This window comes from Rhinatrema bivittatum, chromosome 11 (genome assembly GCF_901001135.1).
Source record: "Rhinatrema bivittatum chromosome 11, aRhiBiv1.1, whole genome shotgun sequence".
Classification (NCBI taxonomy): domain Eukaryota; kingdom Metazoa; phylum Chordata; class Amphibia; order Gymnophiona; family Rhinatrematidae; genus Rhinatrema; species Rhinatrema bivittatum.
In genome coordinates, this window is record NC_042625.1 from 47,545,902 (window position 1) to 47,569,178 (window position 23,277).

General features: G+C 41.3%; 1 protein-coding gene across 12 annotated transcripts in view; it reads left to right on the forward strand.

Moving 5' to 3' along the window:
• ARVCF (ARVCF delta catenin family member) overlaps window positions 1-23,277 on the forward strand; it is a 743,011-nt gene that overhangs the window by 575,311 nt on the left and 144,423 nt on the right. For all 12 annotated transcript variants that reach the window (XM_029572000.1, XM_029572001.1, XM_029572002.1 and 9 more), the window contains one exon: window positions 3,910-4,523. In XM_029572000.1, the coding sequence (XP_029427860.1) occupies window positions 3,910-4,523 (614 nt within the window). The remainder of the gene's footprint in view (window positions 1-3,909; window positions 4,524-23,277) is intronic.

Consider the following 23,277-nt stretch of genomic DNA (forward strand, 5'->3'; position numbering starts at 1 on the left):
AAAAGAGGCACCAGGGACACTAGCGCGTCCCTAGCGCCTCTTTTTTGACAGGAGCGGCGGCTGTCAGCGAGTTTGACAGCCGACGCTCAATTTTGCCGGCGTCTGTTCTCAAACCCGCTGACAGCCACGGGTTCGAAAACTGGACGCCGGCAAAATTGAGCATCTGGTTTTCAAGCCGCGGGCCGATTTTTAAACTTATTTATTTTTATTTTTTTTATTATTTTTAACTTTTGGGACCTCCGACTTAATATCGCCATGATATTAAGTCGGAGGGTGTACAGAAAAGCAGTTTTTACTGCTTTTCTGTACACTTTCCCGGTGCCGAGAGAAATTAACGCCTACCTTTGGATAGGCGCTAATTTCTGAAAGTAAAATGTGTGGCTTGGCTGCACATTTTACTTACTGAATCGCGCGGGAATAACTAATAGCGCCTGCAACATGCATTTGCATGTTGCAGGCGCTATTAGTTTTGGGGGCGGGGGGGGGGGTTGGATGTGCATTTTCAACCCCTTACTGAATAAGGGGTAAAGCTAGCGCATTCAAACGCGGGTTAACGGTCCGTAGGTAACTTTAGCTGGACAGCACTCGGTTTCTGTGTGCACTGGCTAAAGTTGAGTTCTGCCTCTGGAACGCCTCCAGAGCCACTTTTTTTTTTTTGTTTTGTTTTTTTATACAGATATTTTTTTTTGTGCACACACAATGTATCTGCTTGGCAGAGAAAAATATTCAATTCTTGGCTTTTGTCTTGCAAAGTCCAAATGTTAGCCAGACAAAGCCTTAGAATGCCAGCCTTATTGTGTACAACCATAAGCACTCAAGCATTCATTTATAGCATAAGAATGAAACAATAGAACATGGTTCTCCAGTTTGAGGAGAACAGAAGAGGCATAACCAAGCCCCTACTAAAGCAAGACTAGATCCAAACTATCCACATTTTTGCAACTCTTAACATAGTAAATGACAGCGGATAAAAGACCAAAATGGCCCATCCATGCTGCCCAGCCAGGTGTGTTTAGGGTTGTAACTGCCGCTCCATGCCTGTTACCCCCATCATTTTCTTCAGACCTTGGCAGGTACCATAGTTAGAAGGGACATTACCTGGGAAGTCCCAGCCAACATATCATTGAATGTGTCAAATCACATTTTACAGCACTAATTGTTTTATGTTGCTGACAGTTTTAGATCTAATTCTCAGTGGAGCACAGGATTTGGTGAGAGAGGTAACGGTGGTGGGGCCACTTGGCAATAGTGATCATAATATGATCAAATTTGAATTAAGGACTGGAAGGGGGACAGTAAGCAAATCTATGGCTCTAGTGCTAAACTTTCAAAAGGGAAACTTTGATAAAATGAGAAAAATAGAAAAAAAAATGAAAGGAACAGCTACAAAGGTAAAAAGTATGCAAAAGGCGTGGACATTGTTAAAAAAAAACAAAAAACCATCATAGAAGTACAGTCCAGATGTATTCCACATATTAAGAAAGGTGGAAGGAAGGCAAAACGATTACTGGCATGGTTAAAAGGTGAGGTAAAAGAATCTATTTTAGCCAGAAGATCTTCATCCAAAAATTGGAAGAAGGATCCAACAGAAGAAAATAGGCATAAATGTTGGGAAGTTAAATGTAAGACATTGATAAGACAGGCTAAGAGAGAATTTGAAAGGAAGTTGGCCGTAGAGGCAAAAACTCACAGTAAAACTTTTTAAAATATATCCGAAGCAGAAAGCCTGTGAGGGAATCACTTGGACCGTTAGATGATCGAGGGGTCAAAGGGGCACTCAGAGAAGATAAGGCCAGCGCAGAAAGATTAAACAATTTCTTTGCTTCGGTGTTTACTGAAGAGGATGTTGGGGAGATACCATTCTGGAGAAGGTTTTCATGGATAATGATTCAGATGGACTGAACTAAATCACGGTAAACCTAGAAGATATGGTAGGCCTGATTGACAAACTGAAGAGTAGTAAATCACCTGGACTGGATGGTATACACCCCAGGGTTCTGAAGGAACTAAAAAATGAAATTTCAGATCTATTAGTATAAATTTGTAATCTATCGTTAAAATCATCCATTATACCTGAAGACTGGCTAATATAACCCCAATATTAAAAAGGGCTCCAGGGGCGATCTGAGAAACTACAGACAAGTTAGCCTGACTTCAGTGCCAGGAAAAATAGTGGAAAGTGTTCTAAACATCAAAATCACATAACATATAGAAAGACATGGTTTAATGGAACAAAGTCAGCATGGCTTTACCCAAGGCAAGTCTTGCCTCACAAATCTGCTTCACTTTTTTGAAGGAGTTAATAAACATGATAAAGGTGAACCTGTAGATGTAGTGTATTTGGATTTTCAGAAGGCATTTGACAAAGTTCCTCAAGAGAGGCTTCTAGGAAAAGTAAAAAGTCATGGGATAGGTGGCGATGTCCTTTCGTGGATTACAAACTGGCTAAAAGCCAGTAAACAGAGAGTAGGATTAAATGGACAATTTTCTCAGTGGAGGGGGGTGGGCAGTGGAGTGCCTCAGGGATCTGTACTGGTACCTGTGCTTTTCAATATATTTATAAATGATCTAGAAAGAAATACGACGAGTGACATAATCAAATTTGCAGATGATACAAAATTGTTTAGAGTAGTTAAATCAGAAGTGTATTGTGACAAATTGCAGGAGGACCTTGTGAGACTGGAAAATTGGGCATCCAAATGGCAGATGAAATTTAATGTAGATCAGTGCAAGGTGATGCATATAGGGAAAAATAAGCCACGCTATAGTTATACGATATTAGGTTCCTTATTAGGAGCTACAACCCAGGAAAGAGATCTAGGCATTATAGTGGATAATACATTGAAATAGTCTGCTCAGTGTGCTGCAGCAGTCAAAAAAGCAAACAGAATGTTATGATTTATTAGGAAGGGAATGGTGAATAAAACAGAAAATGTCATAATGCCTCTGTATCTCTCCATAGTGAGACCGCACCTTGAATGCTGTGTACAATTCTGGTTGCCACATCTCAAAAAAGATATAGTTGCGATGGAGAAGGTTCAGAGAAGGGCGACCAAAATGATAAAGGGGATGGAACAGCTCCCCTATGAGGAAAGACTAAAGAGGTTAGGACTGTTTAGCTTGAAGAAGAGATGGCTGAGGGGGAATATGATAGAGGTGTTTAAAATCATGAGAGGTCTAGAATGGGTAAATGTGGTTATTTACTCTTTCGGATAATAGAAGGACTAGGGGGCACTCCATGAAATTGGCATGTAGCACATTTAAAAACTAATCGGAGAAAGTTTTTTTCACTCAAAGCACAATTAAACTCTGGCATTTGTTGCCAAGGGATGTGGTTAGTGCAGTTAGTGTAGCTGGGTTTAAAAAAGGTTTGGATAAGTTCTTGGAAGAGAAGTCCATTACCTGCTATTAATTAAGTTGACTTAGAAAATAGCCACTGCTATTACTAGCAACAGTAACATGGAATAGACTTAGTTTTTGGGTACTTGCCAGGTACTTGTAGCCTGGATTGGCCACTGTTGGAAACAGGATCCTGGGCTTGTTGGACCCTTGGTCTGACCCAGTATGGCATGTTTTTATGTTCTTATGCTTGATACATAAATAGGATGTGATTATAAAGAGGTTTCATTATTTCTGCTCTATGATTAAATTTTGCACAATTTTACAAATGAGGGTGTAAATATTAAATTGGAGGCCTTGAACCAAAAATCACAAGCTTACTCAAAAAACACTGTTTAATGAGTAAGAAACATGATCCACATTCTAAAGACTCAATAAAATCCAACTTGTTTGAATGTTAAGTTTCATGTTCCATTCAAAACCCTGATCCGGTTAAAAGCCTTGTTGCAGTGCTATGCTAGTAAAGTTTGGTGCGAGTGGATTTTAACCTCTTTGTTGGTTCATATACAGGTTACTAAAATGGTCAAAACTGTCACGACTAGAACAGTGCGCCAAGTTCCACTGGGTCCTGATGGTCTTCCAGTCCTGGAGGGCTCCTCCCCTTTGGGCAGCTACACAGACTCAATAGACAGAAGATATATGAAGAATGGTGAGCGATGCATCATTCCGCAGGCCTCTTCTACCCTGACCAGGTCTTATAATAACAGCTACGACACATATCCTGACAGTCACGAAAGTCACTACCGCCCTTTATTTGGGCATGATGGGTATGGAGACCTGTCTGATAACTATGGCAGCTTATCCCGGGGAGTCAACTATCGTTCCCGCTATGCCTATACACCAGGTAACAGTTATCGACCAGAAGATGGGAGCTTCACTTTGCCAAACCGGAGGGATAATTACGGCCCCATTGCGCAACCACAAGTGCCAATTGGCAGCAATATTGACTTGAACCGCTCTCAGCCAGAGCGCTTTCAGCCTGAGCCATATGGCCTAGAAGATGATAACCGCAGCCTTGGGATGGATGATGAGGGATATGAACTGGAGCCAGATTATTCCACAATGAATCGAAGGACACTACCTGGGCTAGTGCTGGCTGACCGAGGAAGACCTCACAAGGGAAGGTAAAATCTTACTTGTAAATTCTCTATTTGTTTTCTTTCCTGTCCTGCTGTTTATAGTAATTTACTGCCCCCTCCACGTTTTTCTATTTGAAAATGCACATAGATTTATAAAATGTCTGAGAGTTCTACTGCCAAAACTGCAATAAACATTAGTATAACTCAAAAACCTATTTTTGTTCTGCATTTTCTAAGTAATATAGCATACTCCAGGGTTTGTACCATCCTTGCCCCCCTTTGATGGAAAGCATTTACCCATGCATTCTGCTTCTGAGCCTGCATGGAACCTGGGCATGGGTTATTACAAAATATACTACACTTTGTTCTATTTACTGATAAAATGAAGATCTTTCTGATTATTGAGAGATAGCAATAATTGCAGGAGAGGCGTGCTGGTTAAGATGTGGAAATAGCCTATGCTGTATGGTTTATGAAACGTGATTCAGACATGTTAGTCCTGTCCTTTATAGCTTTAAATAAAAAGAGCAATTTTTTTTATTGTGGCAGTTTCCTCCTGCTCCTTTAGTTTCCAGATCATAGGAAACCAGGGTTGCGATCTGGTGCTATGAGCCTTCAGTTGCAACTATCTGAGAATGTTTCTATCCCCTCCCATCTTTAGGCCAGTCATTGCATCAGCAGTCCTCAGCTGTGGGCTCCTTCTGGGATCTTGCAAGCATGGCCTCTAAATCTGGCCACTAGGGGTCACCGTTGCACAAAGGAGTCCCTCCCCTCAGGGTCTATGCACACTGCTTTCCCAGCATCTCTTTATTTATTTATTTATTTTAAAGAGAAATGGTGAACCAGGGCTTTGAGAACTGTAGCATGGCAGACTGCTTGGCACCAGCACTCTTACTCTGGTGCTCAACCATGCATTTCTGAAGTAATGTCATTTAAATGCAAATATCACCCATTCTATGTAAATCAACTTATTTATATGCTAATTGTAAAGCCTCAAAATTTGACCTGTTGGCACACCTCTGAGGCCTGGAATTTTAAAGCCCCCACAAGGTTTAAACTTGAATTTGCTTTGCACAGGTTTTTTTTTGTTTGTTTCATTGGATTGGGAGCAGTTGAGTTGTACGAATAAGAGCTCTTATTCAGCTTTTCCCATAGCTGTTAAGACATTCTGGCTGAGATTTACAGCAACAGCATCAAAACTAAAAATGGAAAAAAGGAGACAGGGCAACGAGGAGCCTCTGGTGGCCACAGCATAACAATCTTGTAGTCTCTCGAGCTACCTCTGCGTATAGAGAGAGATGCACAGGAGGCCTCAAATAAAAACTGAGCTGTCAGTTAATGTGCACTCAGTCACTGATTGATGCAGGAGTCTCTTTTCAGCCATAGGCTATTTTTATTTTACAGTTCTTGTTAGAGCAGTCAGGCTTGCAGCAGAATACCAACTTTAGGTTGGAAACAGCACAGTACAGGTCTGCAAAGCTGATGTAATGGACATCAGTGAGGCTTTTCTCCACTGCTAGTGAGGAATAGTTACCTGCTATTTATGTTTTCTTTAGACGAACGTGGTTTTTATCTGCTTATGAAAATGAGACAGAATACAAATTGAAGTTTCTTGCTGCAGTCTTAAATCCTCTCTCCTGATCTGTAGCATATTCTGGAATCCAACATACAGCTTCGTCAACGCATCTCAATCCTGTCTCACTCACTCTCTGTCATTACAGTAATGACAGTAATTGCCGCCTCCCCCCCCCCCCCCCCCTCCAATATACACACAACTGTGCACCTCAATTCTGCCCTTCAGCAGCCATTGCTAGTCCAGTGCTGAGAACCCCACTACACCCCAGGTCTCTAAGTTCACTTGCCTTGTAGCTCTTCTAGTATTCCAATGCTGGGACTCCCTCTCCTTATACCCCAGCTCCTACCTGATCAGAACAGCTCTTGGTGTTCCTTGGTTGTTCTCAAAGATTTGCTAATTATTTTATTGAGTTATCTATTATAGCAGCTTAGATGCATGGACAACCATGAATCAGTACTATAAGCCATTATCAAGGAATTGGATGCAAATTAGACTTATACCTGTGCAAATTAACCATCTTAAAATTGGCATTGTGAATCAGAAGATTAGCCAGCTGCAAACAGGTTTAGCTTTGAGGGTATAAGAACATGATCTGTCTCAACATCCATCTTCTTGGAGGCCTCTTTAACTGCAGCACTGATTAGATTAGCATTGGGTGTTTACCCATTGGGTCATACAGTGGGAATGTTGTATAAGCCTAGGACCCTTAGATGTTCACCATTGATGGACGCATCACTGAAGTACCTGCTGCTCTTTGCTCTGCTTGAGAGCAAAACTGATAGATGAAAGCATGTTTTTACTCTTCTCTGATTAACCTAACATCTGGGAATATATTATCTGCCCAAAGTGACATTAGTTGCCATTAAGCTAATTTTAATTTTAAGCCTTATTTGATTAGGAATTGATCAAGACAATTGCCACTAGGAAGGAGGTAGTTAAATAAGAAGACATAGAGGTTGGCAAATTCCCTATCTGTTTGCATTTTTTGGTGCTATGGGATGTGCCATTGCTAAAGTAAATTCCCACAGTATGGAAGGGCTCTATTTTGTTCCAAGAGGTAATGTACTGCCCTGGGACTTGGCCTTGCTTAAACATTTACACAGTGCTGAATCTTTATTTCTACTTTGCATTCACGTGGCTGATAAACTGGTTCCTAGTTCATTGGCAATACATCTACTGGCAAAACAGCTGCTCTAAAACTGGGTGGTCTTTCAGCACAATGATACTCGTTAATTATCTTTTCAAAACTGTGCAGTAGTTTTAAATGGCTGTAAATAATCTCTATTCTGATTTGCTCCTGTTGCTCTTGGTTCCTTACTTATATCTGAGAAGTACAGCTTCTGAGTCAACAGGATCCTTTGTCTCTTACCTTACTCTCTTTACTGACTTTGTGCGTCCTGTTTGGGTAGTGATTAATCATGTAGGGTTACCGAGTCTTAAGACACAATGGACTTAATTCATCCCCAGTGCTTTTGGCCTTCAGGAGGAGGTCCAGTATCTACTATTGTAAAAGGGGGTATTCAGCCACTATTCAGTGGAACAGAGCTGGTGAGAACACCTTTATAAGAAATTAATAGTATATCATTGGCTTTCCTAAAAGAAAAAAAAAAACATCTGGAGTTTTCTGCCCAAAGCCCTTTGTCTTACATAGAGAAGTATGTGCAATAGAGAAAGGTACACTAGATTTCAGGGCAAAGATCCAAACTGTTGTGTGCAGCTGAGAAGCAATGGCCTATGATTTCAAACTGATGTACCGATACATTGCTATTTTTATGTTTCTGTAATTAGCTTCTAACTGGGAAGAAAGGAATGCTCAACTTGCCATACCTTGCCTTAGTACCTTGAAGAGTAAGGGTTATCTCACTTTTTCTTAACAAAGAAACATAGTATATGATGGCAAATTAATTTTGGTAAGATTAGCCTTTTATAGATGGAAACAATTAAACTACATCCAAAAACTGTATTTAGAAAGTATCCAAAATCCTTTTTTTTTTTTTTACATGATCTTTTCTTTTAATAAGAAACAGTAGATGTATTGGTACTAGAGAAAATTGCATCCGAAGAAGGGGATCAATGTGGTGTTCAAAGACAATAATATCTTTGGACTATTTATTTGATTTTTGTCTCACCTTTACAATAAAATGTTCAAGGCATGATACAAAATAACCAGAAGATGCAAAGTTCTAAAACATTCACAGCAAAAACATAAAATTGTAAAACTCAAGACTTTAAACATCTAAATAACGTCCTTATCCAACAATAAAATATAAAACCCAACATTTCACTAATTTTCCAAAAATCATATAATCAGATGAGCATACTTTCCTCTGTAAAGTGTTCACTCGTCTAGGATTGACCACATAAAATGGCCTTTCATGGGTTCCCTGTAGCCTGGTTTCTTACATTGGGCTAATAAAAGATATCATCGATTGCAGAGATGCCCCTTTTTAGAATTTGTTTAGTATAGCTATGTTGACAGTGAGAAAGTAACTATCTTTCCTTATTGTGTCTATTGAGAACACAGCAAGTGTATGCTGAAATTTGGGTTCTAAGGCCAAACAAATAGGACATTGCTTCCTGTAAATGCACATCACTAACCTTTTAAAAACTACAGTTGCAAAGACCTAATGATTAGCATATCGGCCATTGCCAAGTAGATATTAACTGATAGGGCTGGCCATGTCCTTGAGAGCTTGCAATGGAAGTGCATCCAGATAAACAAAGGAAGCCTGTCTTGGCCACATTCATGAATGAGGAGCTTCCACTGTACTTGCCAAGAAGTGAAAAAATGCAAGTGATTTAACAGCTTTTCAGCACATACTCAAATACCCTTAATTAGATTTCCGACATGTCATCAAAAGAAGTGTTGTTAATGAGGCTTTGTGCTTTATACTTTACTGGAACCCAGTTCTGTTGTAAGCATTTAGCAAAGGAGACAGCGTGAAAGGCATGCTGTGTGTCAGATGATGACTTTCAGAATCTCTCATTGTTTTAGGTGAATCTTCCCACGCCCCCAAACATTTGTGAACTTCTATACTGCAGTCTCTCTAGCTATACATGCTGAGGAAAAGGTTATGACTCGTCTTTTTGCATATCAGCGGAAATCACTGCAGTGTCTTCTTTTTTTATTTTCCTTTAAACTATGAGCTTGGTTAGCTGCACCTGCAGAGGTGTTATGTCCAGCTAAAGCGCACAGTAAAAGAGTGGAAGTGATCAGATTCATGTGTTCTTTGCTGACAAGGCCCAGACCTTAAGCTGCAAGGCTGTGTGCTGCTTGCAGGAGACTGATATGAGTCTCCTATCCTGCAAATTTCACATATATCTCGGAGGTGATGAGTTCTAGTCTCAAGGAGAGAGGAAAGAAGACTTTGACTGCTCTAGCAGCCTCCGCTGGCCATAGAGAGGCATTGAGGAGACTTCCTTCCAGTCCTTATGAGGAGGTGCGAGAACCTGAGTCACCTGGGACTGCCATCTAAGATGGGCTGCTACATATCAAAAGGGAAAAGAGGAATTTAAAAATGGTCCTTTCCTGCTAAGATGCATTCATCTCAAGGATTTCGTATCAAGATACAATTATGTGTATTTCATGTATAAGATCTGAAGCTCCCAGGTTATGAAGGATCAATTCAGTTGTCATATTTATTCTTGTGCTTCCTGTTCTTTGAAGATCAGCATTTCCCTGCAGTTCCACAAGTGTTCATGCTCAGCACCAAATGGACATTTATCTGCTATCATGTACAATTTTACTAAAACCGTATATCACACATATACAGGAATTCCTGTGCTGCTGATGTCCCACTACTCCCATCAGTTTGTTTTCATCAGCCAGAGATGCCGGACAAGTGATGTGAGTTTGAGTAGCCCTGCTTCTTAGAGGCTACCTCACGCTTTCTAGAATTTCTTAGGCAAGTGTTTTGACAGTTCTTAATTTTTCTTAACTTCCTTGTTGTGATGTATGCCAGCACAAGGAATTTTTTTTTCTTTCCCCATTGCAAGCTCTTAGTGGTCTGTTTTGGCTGTTTTTCATGTTTTTCTTCAGTCATCTAACTTCTTGAATATTTCTTAATTTGATTTTGCTGCATCTATTTTTCTCACCATGTTGGAGAAGCAGACCAGTAGTTCAGGTACAAGAGAAGATGTCCATCATTAACTATCATGAGACTTGCTTTGAATGTTTGGAAATTGGTGAAGAGTGCAAAATCACTTGATCCATGGCCCCGGGCCTCCAGATGTCTTTGAGTTGGCCCCGTGGGCCTTCCTGGTTTTTTTTTGGGGGGGGGGGGGGGGGGAGAGTGGAAGCTGGGCACTTGCGCACACACAACTGGAAGACTGGCCTCTCTGATGGCCACCGGCATCTTGCAGCCTCTCTGCTTTTTCAGCTGCCAGTGACCCTATGGTCTCTCCTGCTGCCACCGGCTCGTCGCCTCCCCCAGGTGTGCTGCCCCGTTCAAATGCAGAGTATTCGCAGCCGGTCACACCGGGCCTGAGCTTTGAAATCCATAGGCTACCATGGTTGCAGATTTTAGGCTTCAAGGAAGATCTGCAGGAAAGGCTTGCTGATTGCCATGTAGTGGGGGTAATATCTTTGGCAATGAGGTCAAATACATGGATCTTATGAAGCATCAGCATGGCATACTGGATAGGATGGAATCCCACAGTTTTTTTGCAGGGACCAGGAAGTTCCTGCAGCATATTCCATACACACTGTCCTGCAGTAGACTGCTCTGTTTATAGGAGGGACAGTATTTCCAACTTAAGCATGTCCAGATGTTTGAGCACTAAAGCTCTTCTGGGAGGGTGATTTGGAGGGATTTTCAGTACACTTAATGTCTTTTATCCAGAGGACTAAACTGTTTGAGGTTACAACAGGCTAACAATTTGCAAAAACAAAACAAAACTCAGCTTGCTTATAACAGAGAGATCCTCTAGATCAAAGACTGGAACATTGGCTGTCTGTTCTGGATTTAGTCAAAAACCCATCTTTGGCTTTGACTGGATGGCCATTTGGGGTTTAAAGCTTCTCTTCTTGCACAAGCAAGACCTTAAGCTCTATTCTCTGAGACAAGGGATGCCTGGGAAGCATTTCTCTTATATAAAAAAAAAAAAAAATTGTGAGGTGGTCCACACTAAAACCTCTATAAAGTTCTGTAGTAGATCACCTTGTAAACTGCTTATTATCAGGCTGATTCAGTATGGTGCGCTCGGCCCAGCGCACCTTTAGCCCCGGTTTGGCCGTGCGTTTTTGATGTGCTATTTTTACCCCTTATACAGTAAGGGGTTGGCCGCCCATTTGCGTGTCGAAAATGGGCGGCCAACCCCCCCGAAAGTAATAGCGCCCGCAACATGCAAATGCATGTTGATGGGCCTATTAGTTTTTCCCGCATGATTCAGAAAGTTAAATGTGCAGCGAAGCCGCACATTTTACTTTCAGAAATTAACGCCTGCCCAAAGGCAGAAATTAATTTCGGCCGGCACAGGGAAAGTGTACAGAAAAGCAGAAAAAACTGTTTTTCTGTACACCCTCCAACTTAATATCATAGCGATATTAAGTCGGAGGCCCCAAAAATTAAAAAACAAATTTTTATTTTTAATCTGCCTGCGGCCCGCAGGTTGGAAGACGGACACTCAATTTAGCCGGCGTCCGTTTTCCGAACCCGTGACTGTCAGCGGGTTTGAGAACCGATGCTGATAAAATTGAGCGTCGGCTGTCAAACCCACTGACAGCCGCCTCTTCTGTCAAAAAGGAGGCACTAGGGACGCTCTAGTGTCCCTAGCGCCTCCTTTTACTGCAGGCCTTCATTTAAATACTTGATCGCGCGCCCAGGAGAGTGGGCACTTGCCTTGGAGCTCCGGCTCTCCCGCGGTTTTTACTGTATTGGCCCGTATGTGAAAGAGATGTTTCTCAGGCACCACTTCTCCCAGACAACAGGGCTCAGGGCCTTGCCAGAATAAGGGGAAGGGGATTTTATTCCAAGTACCTCCTAATCCCCTCAAAAACATAGAAACATAGAAATGAAGGCAGAAAAGGATCAAATGATCCACCAAGTCTACCCAGCCAGCTTATGCCAATATCTACTGTGCAAGTTACCCTCATGCTTATCAGTTTCCCAGACTGTAAATGTCAGGGCCCTCGGATACCTTTTGAATCCAATTTCCCTTAACCCTTGTCATGAAGACGGAGAGCAATGTTGGAGATGCATAAAAAATATCAGGCTTAGTGATTAAGGGTTGGAAAAAGCCGCATCAGCAAGTTTACCCCCATGTTTATTTGTTCCCCAAACCGTAAAAGTTGGGGTCCTCTTTGGTTGCTGTCTGAGTCCAATTCCCCTTTTCCCACTGCCTTTGAAGCAAAGAGCAATAATGTTGAGAACCCCAGCCACGGGCAGCCACGGCCGGGTCCCCCCTCACCTGCTGCTCCTCTCCACTTCTCCTCGCTGCCTGCTTCACGCGGCTCTGGGCCACAGCGGGGCCTTCCCGCGGCGTTCTCCCCACGAGGGAGATGTCGCTGACTTCCTGGTCCAGGCTCTGCCCCTTAGGTGCGTGCACACCGGGCCAGAATTTATAGGGGCCATGGCAGGAAACCTTGGCCCGGCCCCCGAAGATGATGTCAGACGCCCGGGCTATTTAAGCCCAGATTGGATCTATCTTCTCTGCCTTGGCAACAGGTCGACTCTCTGAGTAACGCTGCTGTCCCTGCGTTCTCCAGTTCCTGTGTTCTTGATTCCGTGATCCTGTTCCAGCTCCGTTCCTGCCTCCGTGATCCTGTTCCTGCTTTGGCTTGATTCCCTGGTTTTGACTTCGGTTTGGCTTCTGGTGCTCTATCTGCTGCCTGTCCTGACCTTTGGCTCGTCCTCTGGCTTCGCTAGTCTTCAGCCTGCCCCGACCTCCGGTCTGGTTTTCCGTCTTGCACCCGCCTGCCACGACCTCTGGACCATCTCTGTCTCTCCAACGCTTCTGCCTGCCTCGACCCAGACTGTTCACTGGATTCTTCATTGCCAGGAGACCCTCGCCTAAGTCCTGCCGGCCCCAGCACCCAAGGGCTCAACCTGCGGGGAACGAGGGCTGGTATAGGTGAAGGTCCTGTCTGGTCTCTTGTCCAGTTCCGCCTTCCGGCTACGAGTCCATCCTTCACTCTAGCTGGTCCAAGGGTCCTCATTCACAATAATAATGGAGTTGCATTAACGGTATCAAGGCTTACTTGTTAAGGGTAGCAACTGTCACACCAGCAAATTACCCCCATGCACTCTTTTCTTTATTTTCGTCCTCTAGCCTTTAGGGATCCACAGTGTTTATCCCATGCCCTTTTGAATTCTTTCACTGTTTTCATCTTAACAACCTCCTCTGTAAGGTCTTGTCCCATCATAGACTTTGTCAGTGTCCCAGTCTCATGGCAAAAAGAAATTCGTATAGGGGAAAGAGTAACACCTTTTGCAGATGAATGATCTGAAATTACAACAGACTGTTATGCCCTTTACATAATCCAAGAGAGCTACATTTCCAAATAGTCCTCCAAATCATCCCCCAAGAAAATCAGCCTCTCAAATCCACACCAGGAGCTATTAAGAAAAGAATCTCCTTATCCCCGGTACCACGGATGCCCCCAGGAAACCCTGCAGCTCTGCGAGGAGCGAATGGGGACGATTCCAACCGCGGAAGTGAAAATGAAACCGCCAGAGAATCGTGGCTGAGCGAGGAAGGCGGAAGGGTGGAACAACAGAGGCCACAACCCGCGGAAGTGATCGGCCTGGGAGACGCTGCAGGCAGTACGATACAGCCTCCAACAGAAAGGAAAGTATCTTTGATATTACCTAAAAAGAAAGAACTAATAAAACCAGAAGCTTTTTCCTTAGAAAAGATATGGGAAGCAATTCAAACGGTTAATGATAATCTCTTTAACCAGATAAATCCCTTGGCTTCTGTTTTAAATACTACTGTGGAAAGATTGGGAAAATTAGAGGAAGACATGAATAAACAGATGGAAAGATGTGGAAAGGTTGAGAATGAAGTAAAAGAAATGAGAAATCTTCAAAACAACATTATAAAAGGAAATGCTATGTTAATGAACCGTTTAGAAAACATGGAGAATCAAATCAAAGGGAGAAACTTGCGTTTAATAAATTTTCCTAGAGATCCTATGGTGACTCCACGAGATATGTGGAGGCAATATTTGACTCAGATATTAAAGATATCAGAGGATTTAATACCACCAACATCGAATTTATATTATATACCAGCTTTTAAAATAATAGAGAAGGAAGGAGAAAAAGATTTTCAATTGTTAACACCTGTGAATACATCAGAAATTCCAGCATTAGATGTAACAAATATGCTTGAGACGACACAGAGAGAACAAGTGAAGCCTGCTACTCTCATAGTGACTTTTTTGCTTGAATCAGACCGTGAATGGATTCTGAGATTATATTTTCGTAACAGGACTGAGTCTTTTCTTGGTCTAAAAGTTGGAATATTCCCAGATTTGGCAAGAAGTACCCAGCTAAGAAGAAAACTATTTCTAAAATTAAGACCTCAAGTACAAAAATTGGGTGCTATGTACATTCTTAAATATCCATGTAAATGTTACATAAAATACAAAAATGTTTCCTACATATTCTTCCAACCTGAGCAATTGGAGAATTTTCTAAAAAAGTATTCTTTAGATATAATAACGTCCTCTCCTGTTTTGGAAGGCTAAGTACTATTGGTCTGTAGCTGGATCCGTAATTATTATAAGCTCCCGTATAGGGCCTGTATTTTCTTTGATGTTAAATTTTATTCCTGAGGTAGAGTAATGGTTCACCCCCAGGTAACGAGGACTTTAAAGCAGACGGAAAAGGGAAAGATATTATTGTGATAGGCGTATATATTGTTTTGTGGATACTGCTTATTACACAAGATTGTTTTCTTGATGTATTTTTGAAAATGAAAAAAAAAAAAAAAAAAAAAAAAAAAAAGAATCTACTTCCTTGCTGCAAGCAAGAGCAGTTGAGCATTTTCCATGTCTGGAAAGAAGAACTTTAGGCTTTTCCAGAAAGATCTGGAAGAAATGTGGATTTAGTGCGGAGCATGGTCAAGTGATGCACTTGTGTGACTGATGTATTCCTGTCTTCTGATAAGCAACTTTGCTTTCCATTGAAGAGTGAAAATTATAATCCTGATTCCCTTAAAAAAAAAATAAATCATGCTTTTCAAATGCAATAGTGTGTGAATTAAAATTCAAACTGACTTTGCTGTCCCTCCTAATGTGGATCCATGTAATTACATTCTTAATGCGTGTTATCTTTAATTTTTAACATCTGAATTTAAAATGGGTGGGCATGATATGATCATCATGGCCATCTGATCTGTGGAAGTGACTAGACATGCATTACAGGAATTTAGGTAAAGATCCCCCTACCCCCTTTCCACCCAAAAAATTAAACTGTTGTATAAGATGCATCAGAGTTTAAGCAGAGCTGTTGCTCATTTTATCAAAATTTATACAGAGCACATTTAATTTAATTTATTATTGGTATAAAGCATTTTCCTAGCATGTAGACAGATGTACTCAGGACCAGTGGGTTTATGCTCCCCTGCCAGCAGATGGAGATGGAGCAATCTGATGTCACAATATATATAACCCTGCAGTGACCTCAGCCTGCCAGTATTCTCCATCTCCAGCAGATTGTGGATGTGCATCTCCCTATGGGGATTATTTTGAGCTTTTTGAAAGGAGAAATTTGAAAATCTAAATTCAGGAAAACAAAGCTCTGGTCTCCTGTGGTGATAACTAAAGGTCCCTCCCCCAGTTGAGAATTCCTGAGGTGATTTCCGTGGTCCCAGAAGTGTGCCTTGGTCCAGTAGCTGGATTTCCTGGCGTGGAATTAGCTGCTAGTTCAGCTGAAAGGCTGTGGGTGCAGGAGGCCGAGCACAGTGATGATGGCAGATGCCCTCTCCCCCCGCAACCGGAGACCATCTTTGTACTCAGCCAGTAAGTGCTGAGCTCAGGTAAGGTTTAAAAAAAAAAAGAGAAAGTTTTACCTGAATCAGAGAGAGTTAGAGGGGTTTCAGGACTCCCGCTGGTCTCCATTTTTGGCGCACCATGCTGACGTTCGTTTCCGCTTCCGTTGGGGTTGAGGAACTGGGGGCAGCCTGGTAGGTTGAGTGGCCCCCGGAGGGTTAGGCCCTGCACTTAGGCTTTTTTCTTGCATGCCGCCTGGTAGGCTGCGGCAGCCGTTTTCGCATGCTCTTGTGCATGTTCTGCCCTCTATAGGCCATCCATATGTGCAGTGTGTTGGCTCTGCGCACGCGTTGTGCGCTCAGTTTTTGAGTATGCTTTTTACGCGCATAAACATTTTTACACTCTTAACTTGGCGCATAGGTTGTGCGTGCGCCTTGCCACGCTTTCTTCTAGGCGCTTATTTTTTGGGTGCATTTCATTTTTGAGTGCGAGCCATTCCAACACACGTTTACTGCAGCGATGGCGCCAGTAAACAAGAAGCCTAAGTGTCTTCAATTTGTGTTCCCTGTTATATTAGGGCTTCTCAGCCTGACCTGGCTTCAGAACTTATAAGCGCTGCTCAGACACTCAGGGGAGAGCTGTCTTCCTCAGATTTTGCTAAGCCTGGCTGTTCCCATTCTGATGATGGGTTGGTCATAGTCTTGAGTGGAGGGGATGCCAGATCTTGGTTCTCCCTTGACTGGCTTCTCTGCTGGCGAGGGCAGTTCTGTGGGACCAACTCAGGTTCCTTCTGGGCTTGGTCTAGACCCGGCTGCTTTTTCTTTGATGAATTTACAGATTGCCTCCTGTTTCACGCTAGTGGCGAGATCTTGTCTGCTTCTCTCTCAGGAGGCTGATGAGTCTGGAGGGAATTCCAGAGCAGTTATGGAGCCTGCTGCCACCTTTTTAGCAGAGAAATACACAAAGAAATCTCTGCTTCACCCTCTTACACCAGGGCTTCCTCAGGGACTAATAATCAATGTTCTATAAATAATCCTTCACTGTTGTGACATTCTTCAGGACTCATCCTATAATTATAGAAACATAATATATCCAATCACTCCCTATTACCAACACATACACTACAATATCATCCAAATCACTATACACCATTTCTATATATCAACTCACCATTTTATCATTTATTCCCATTCATAATTCCATCTCCCAATGTATATGCTTTAATAACGCCGTATCTCAAATGTTTTCAATCACAAATGTACTTCATCTCTTCAACTGTCAAAAACTATCGATTATCTAAAAACCAAAACCACAATATAATTAAATTTAAACATCACCTTACCCGCAACACATACACCACACAACACTGCCATATTCTACGTTACTCACGTTCTTCCGGAAATGACGTCCTCTGTAGAAGTTTCCTACACGTCGCATCACCCACTAGTCTACCCTCCCTTTATATATCCATCTCAATAAAGGACCATCCCATAATTGCCTACAACTGTGCCCCATCTTCTAATAATCTCAAAACTACCATATTATCTACGTATTTACTGAACAACTCACATAAACACTCCTCAATCTTGGCAAACCAAACTACTCTATATCACAACCCTACCAATAACGCAATCCAAGATATCCCACATATCTAGAGCCACTAACCCAGTACATTTAAATTGCAAAAATACTCATGTAAGCTGTCAGAAAAATTATAGGAAAGCAGCCCATTCAATAGGCCCATTAAGGCCCCGAGGGGCTGACGTCTGCCAATTAAAGATAAATCATTGCTCTATTTTTCTCAACATGGACGATAAATCTCCACCATTCTTTAATCGTATCTTTTTAATCACAAAAAAATTTAATATCTTCCAATGTATGATGTTGTTCCACTAATGGAGCATGCTTCCGCAAAGATCTAATATGATTTTTGTATTCTATAATTCTCAGTTTAATCAGTCTCACCGTTTGCCAATGTATATCAACCCACACGGGCACACTATAGCATAAATCACTCCACTGGAATCACATGTGAACAATTCTGGTAATACATATTCCCGACTCAAATTTGGATACTGAAAACACGTCAAAGTCAATACCTATGGACATACAGAGCATGACCCACAAGGAACCTGTCCATGGTCCTGATTATCTCTACCTATAACAGCCTTCTGTTGTCTCAAATTATCCCATAAACTCTGTTTTTTGATGGCAAATATAGGGGGTTCCACAAAATTCTTTAAAAGTGACAAAATATGCCAATATTTTAACACTACTTCTTTAATACAAGAAGTTTTAGAGTATGGGATCATACAAATCATCCTAGACGGTCTGCCTCTCTGTGTTTTAATTACGAGATTCTCTCTATTAGCGTATAAGGCCCGTTTATAAGCTTTCTTAATCGTAGATCTAGTAAATCCAGATATTTTATCTGGATTTCATTTATTTGATACCTCTCCCGCAGAAGTAAAAACAGGAAATTGGGATAATTATGTTAAAAATCGTAGGAAGATCATTAAAATGGAGTTACATGCTGCCACTTCAGCGGAATATTGCTAAGTTAAATGCATACCTAGAGGGCTGAGATTAAATAAAGAACCGTCATTATTTATAGATGATGAGATCTTTATACAAAAATGGAATGCTATCCTGAATAAATGCTCATATGTTTTAATGTTTCTTATTGTAGAATTCACTAAGAATAAAATAGAATGTATCCAGAAGGAGTTTGATGTAGAATTATTGAAGGTTCAGGAAGATTTACTAAAGAGATGTTGGAGAACCATATGAATGAGCTACAGTTAGATGATTTTAGAAAGGAAACAAAAAAGATTAAAGTAAACAAATTTCGTAGAAATGAAAAATATTATAATGGAGGGTACGTTTATCTATGGATGCAAGTGAATAGGAAACAGAGCATTAGGAAGAAAGGAGATTTCTCATCTTCTGATGAATCTGCGGATGAGTCAGGGATAGTTCAAGGTAAAAATAAAAAAGATATGAGACATGTAAAGTTCCACGATGCTGTTGTTGAGGGGAATACATATGAGACTGAGCAGCACTCTACTTTTTTAGGATATCACTCTCAGGGCAACAAAATAACACAAGAGCCACGATTCCAGAAAGGTAAAAGTACAAACACGAATTACAATCTACGTCAATAGTACATACACAAGGTACATCCAGAGTTAGGATTGACGATACTTGTCAGAAATTGGAGCAAATATCTGTATTTAATTTGTCATCTAAAGTGTTAACTAATTCTATGATATCTGTGTTAAATAAAGGTTTTTCTTTTATGCCATCTTGCAGATATGACTCTTTTCAGACACGTATTGAATTACAAAAATTTTTTAGAAGATTACATATTAGAGAGTCCTTTGCCAATGAATCGCGGATTCAAGACAAAACAGGATTGTATAAACCATCTAGGTGGATACCTCCTATTCCACCGAGTCCTTTGATACAAGCCTTTCAGACATTAATCTTGAAAGATTTAGAGAGAATAGAGAGTCAAACAGAGTATTTATCTTATAATCCAGGGGTCGGGAACCTATGGCTCGCGAGCCAGATGTGCTCTTTTGATGGCTGCATCTGGCTCGCAGACAATCTTTAATAAAAAAGTAAAAATCTAACAAAACCCCCCACCCTCCTGTCGCCCCCCAAGACCTCCAAAATTAATTTACTACAACCCCCCACCCTCCTGACCCCCCCCCCTCAAGACTTGACAAAGGTCCCTGGTGGTCCAGCGGGGGTCCAGGAGCGGTCCGGGAGCGATCTCCTGGATGGGCTGTCGACTGCCAGTAGTCAAAATGGCGCCGACGGCCCTTTGCCCTCACTATGTCACTGGGGTCGACCAATGGTGGCAGTAGCCCCTGTGACATAGTAAGGGCAAAGGGCCGTCGGCTGCCAGTAATCAAAATGGTGTCGACGGCCCTTCGCCCTTACTATGTCACAGGGGCGGCTGCCGCCGCCGCCATTGGTCGACCCCAGTGACATAGTGAGGGCAAAGGGCAATCAACGCCATTTTGACTACTGGCAGCAGACAGCCCAAGTCCAGGAGATCGCTCCTGGACCGCTCCTGGACCCCCGCTGGCCCACCAGGGACTTTTGGCAGGTCTTGGGGGGGTCAGGAGGGTGGGGGGATGGTTGTAGTAAATTAATTTTGGAGGTCTTGGGGGGCGTCAGGAGGGTGGTGGGGTTTTGTTAAATTTTTACTTTTTAATTAAAGATTTGTCTGCGAGCCCTGGGCCCCCGCTGGACCACCAGGGACTTTTGGCAGGTCTTGGGGGGGGGGGGTCAGGAGGGTGGGGGGTTGTAGTAAATTAATTTGGCAGGTCTTGGGGGGCGTCAGGAGAGCAGGGGGTTGTAGGAAATTAATTTGGTAGGTCTTGGGGGGGGGGGTTGTAGTTGATATGGCTCTCACGGAATTATATTTTAAAATATGTGGCGTTCATGGCTCTCTCAGCCAAAAAGGTTCTTGACCCCTGTTATAATCTATCGAAAGAAGAATAGGAGGCCATTAAAGAGTTATGAGAAGATCAGTCTATTAGAATTGTTTCTGCTGATAAAGGTGGAGGGATCATGATTATGAATGAGAGCGATTATAATAAAGAGGTTTTTAGACAATTGAGCAATGTTCGATTTTATGAGGAATTAGATAATAATCCTGTCCCCGAACTGCATCAGAGAGTGAATAGAATTTTGGGAGAAGCTGTGAAGGATAAGGTGATCTCTAGCAAGGAATGTCATTTTTTTACAAGTGTCCCATCCTATTATATCATATTTTTACATTATGCCTAAAATCCATAAGTCAGAAACCAATCCACCAGGCAGACCCATAGTTTCAGGGATTGGTCAGTGCTGGAGCTATTGGCTAAATTCATCGATCGTATTTTACAGCTGAGAGCATTATTAATTCCATCTTATGTGAGAGATTCTATGGATTTTATCAACCAGTTGTCTTTTTTGCCAGCTGTAGAAAGGAATTGGATTTTAGTCACAGTGGATATAGCATCCCTGTATACTAATATTCCTCAGAAGGATGCATTGGATATTATTAAGAATGAGATTAGTAATATGGATATATCAGAGAAGAGACGCAATTTTTTTGATGTTGATTGCAGAGTTTACTTTGACCTGTAATTGTTTTACCTATAAATCCCATTTTTTTTCTACAAACGAAAGGAATCCCTATGGGGTCGCCTATGGCACCCACCCGTAGCATGTTTGTATGTCGCACACTTTGAGGAAAGAGCTATATATAATTCCATCTGATTTAAACAGGTAGTGAGTTGGAGGAGATATATTGATGATGTGTTTTTCATTTGGCAAGGTGATTGTGAAGACTTCAGTTGTTTTTTTAGAAGAGATTAATGCTAGTGATCAGAATTTAACATTTACAGTGACGATAGATAAAGTGTCTGTGTTGTTCTTGGATATTCGTGTTTATATACACATTACCAGATTGGAAACTACAGTTTATAGGAAACCCACAGACAAGAACACCTTGCTTCATTGTCAATTTTCATCCCTGACTACTTAGAAACAATATATCTGTTGGCCAATTTCTCAGATTTAGACGCCTGTGCTTTACCACTGAAGAGTTTAAAATCCAAGCACAAGATTTATGTAATAGGTTTAAAGCACGGGGATATACTAGATCTAGGATTTAGAAAGCTTATAAACGGGCCTTGTACGCTAATAGAGAGGATCTCTTGATTAAAGCACAGAGAGACAGACAGTCTAGGATGATTTGTACGATCCCATACTCATCTAATATTTCTTGTATTAAAGAAATAGTGTTAAAATATTGGCATGTTTTGTCACTTTTAAAGAATTTTGTGGAACCCCCTATATTTGCCATCAAAAAACATCAGAGTTTATGGGATAATTTGAGACAACAGAAGGCTATTATAGGTAGAGATAATCAGGACCATGGACAGGTTCCTTGTGGGTCATGCTCTGTATGTCCTCAGGTATGACTTTGAAGTGTTTTCAACATCCAAATTTGAGTCGGGAATATGTATTACCAGAATTGTTCACATGTAATTCCAGTGGAGTGATTTATGCTATAGTGTGCCTGTGTGGGTTGATATACATTGGGCAAACGGTGAGAGCAATTAAACTGAGAATTATAGAACACAAACGTCGTATTGGATCTTTGAGGGAGCATGCTCCATTAGTGGAACACTGGGTGGAACAACATCATACATTGGAAGATATTACATTTTTTGTGATTAAAAAGATACGATTAAAGAATGGTGGAGATTTATTGTCCATGTTGAGAAAGATAGATCAACGATTTATCTTTAATTGGCAGACGTCAGCCCCTTGGGGCCTTAATGGGCCTATTGAATGGGCTGCTTTCCTATAAGTTATCTGACAGCTTACATGAGTATTTTTGTAATTTAAATGTACTGGGTTAGTGGCTCTAAATATGCGGGATATCTTGGATTGCGTTGTTGGTAGGGTTGTGTTAGAGTAGTTTGGTTTGCCAAGATTGAGGAGTGTTTATGTGAGTTGTTCAGTAAATATGTAGATAATATGGTAGTTTTGAGATTATTAGAAGATGGGGCACAGTTGTAGGCAATTATGGGATGGTCCTTTATTGAGATGGATATATAAAGGGAGGGTAGAATAGTGGGTGATGCGACGTGTAGGAAACTGTTAAGAGGATATCATTTCTGGAAGAATGTGAGTAACGTAGAATATGGTAGTGTTGCGTGGTGTATGTGTTGCGGGTAAGGCGATGTTTAAATTTAATTATATTGTGGTTTTGGTTTTTAGATAATAGATGGTTTTTGACAATTGAAGAGATAAATTACATTTGTGATTGAAAACATTTGAGATACGGCGTTGTTATTAAAGCATATACATCGGGAGATGGAATTATGAATGGGACTTAATTATAAAATGTTGAGTTGATATATAGAAATGATGTATAGTGATTTGGATGATGTTGTAGTGTATGTGTTGGTGATTGGATATATTATGTTTCTATAATTATAGGATGAATCCTGAAGAATGTGACAACAGAGAAGGATTATTTATAGAATATTGATTATTAGGCCTTGAGGTAGCCCTGGTGTGAGAGGGTGAAACAGAGATTTCTTTATTTGTATATTATATAAATAAATATTTATATAAAATAATATTTAAGATTGTATTTTCTCTGTGAGTGTGTTACTGTATTAGTGTAGGGAAAATTCTAAGAGTATTACCCTCTGTATTGTTGATGCCTTTTTAGCAGAAACAGGCTGTGATTTGGTCCAGACCTCAGCCAG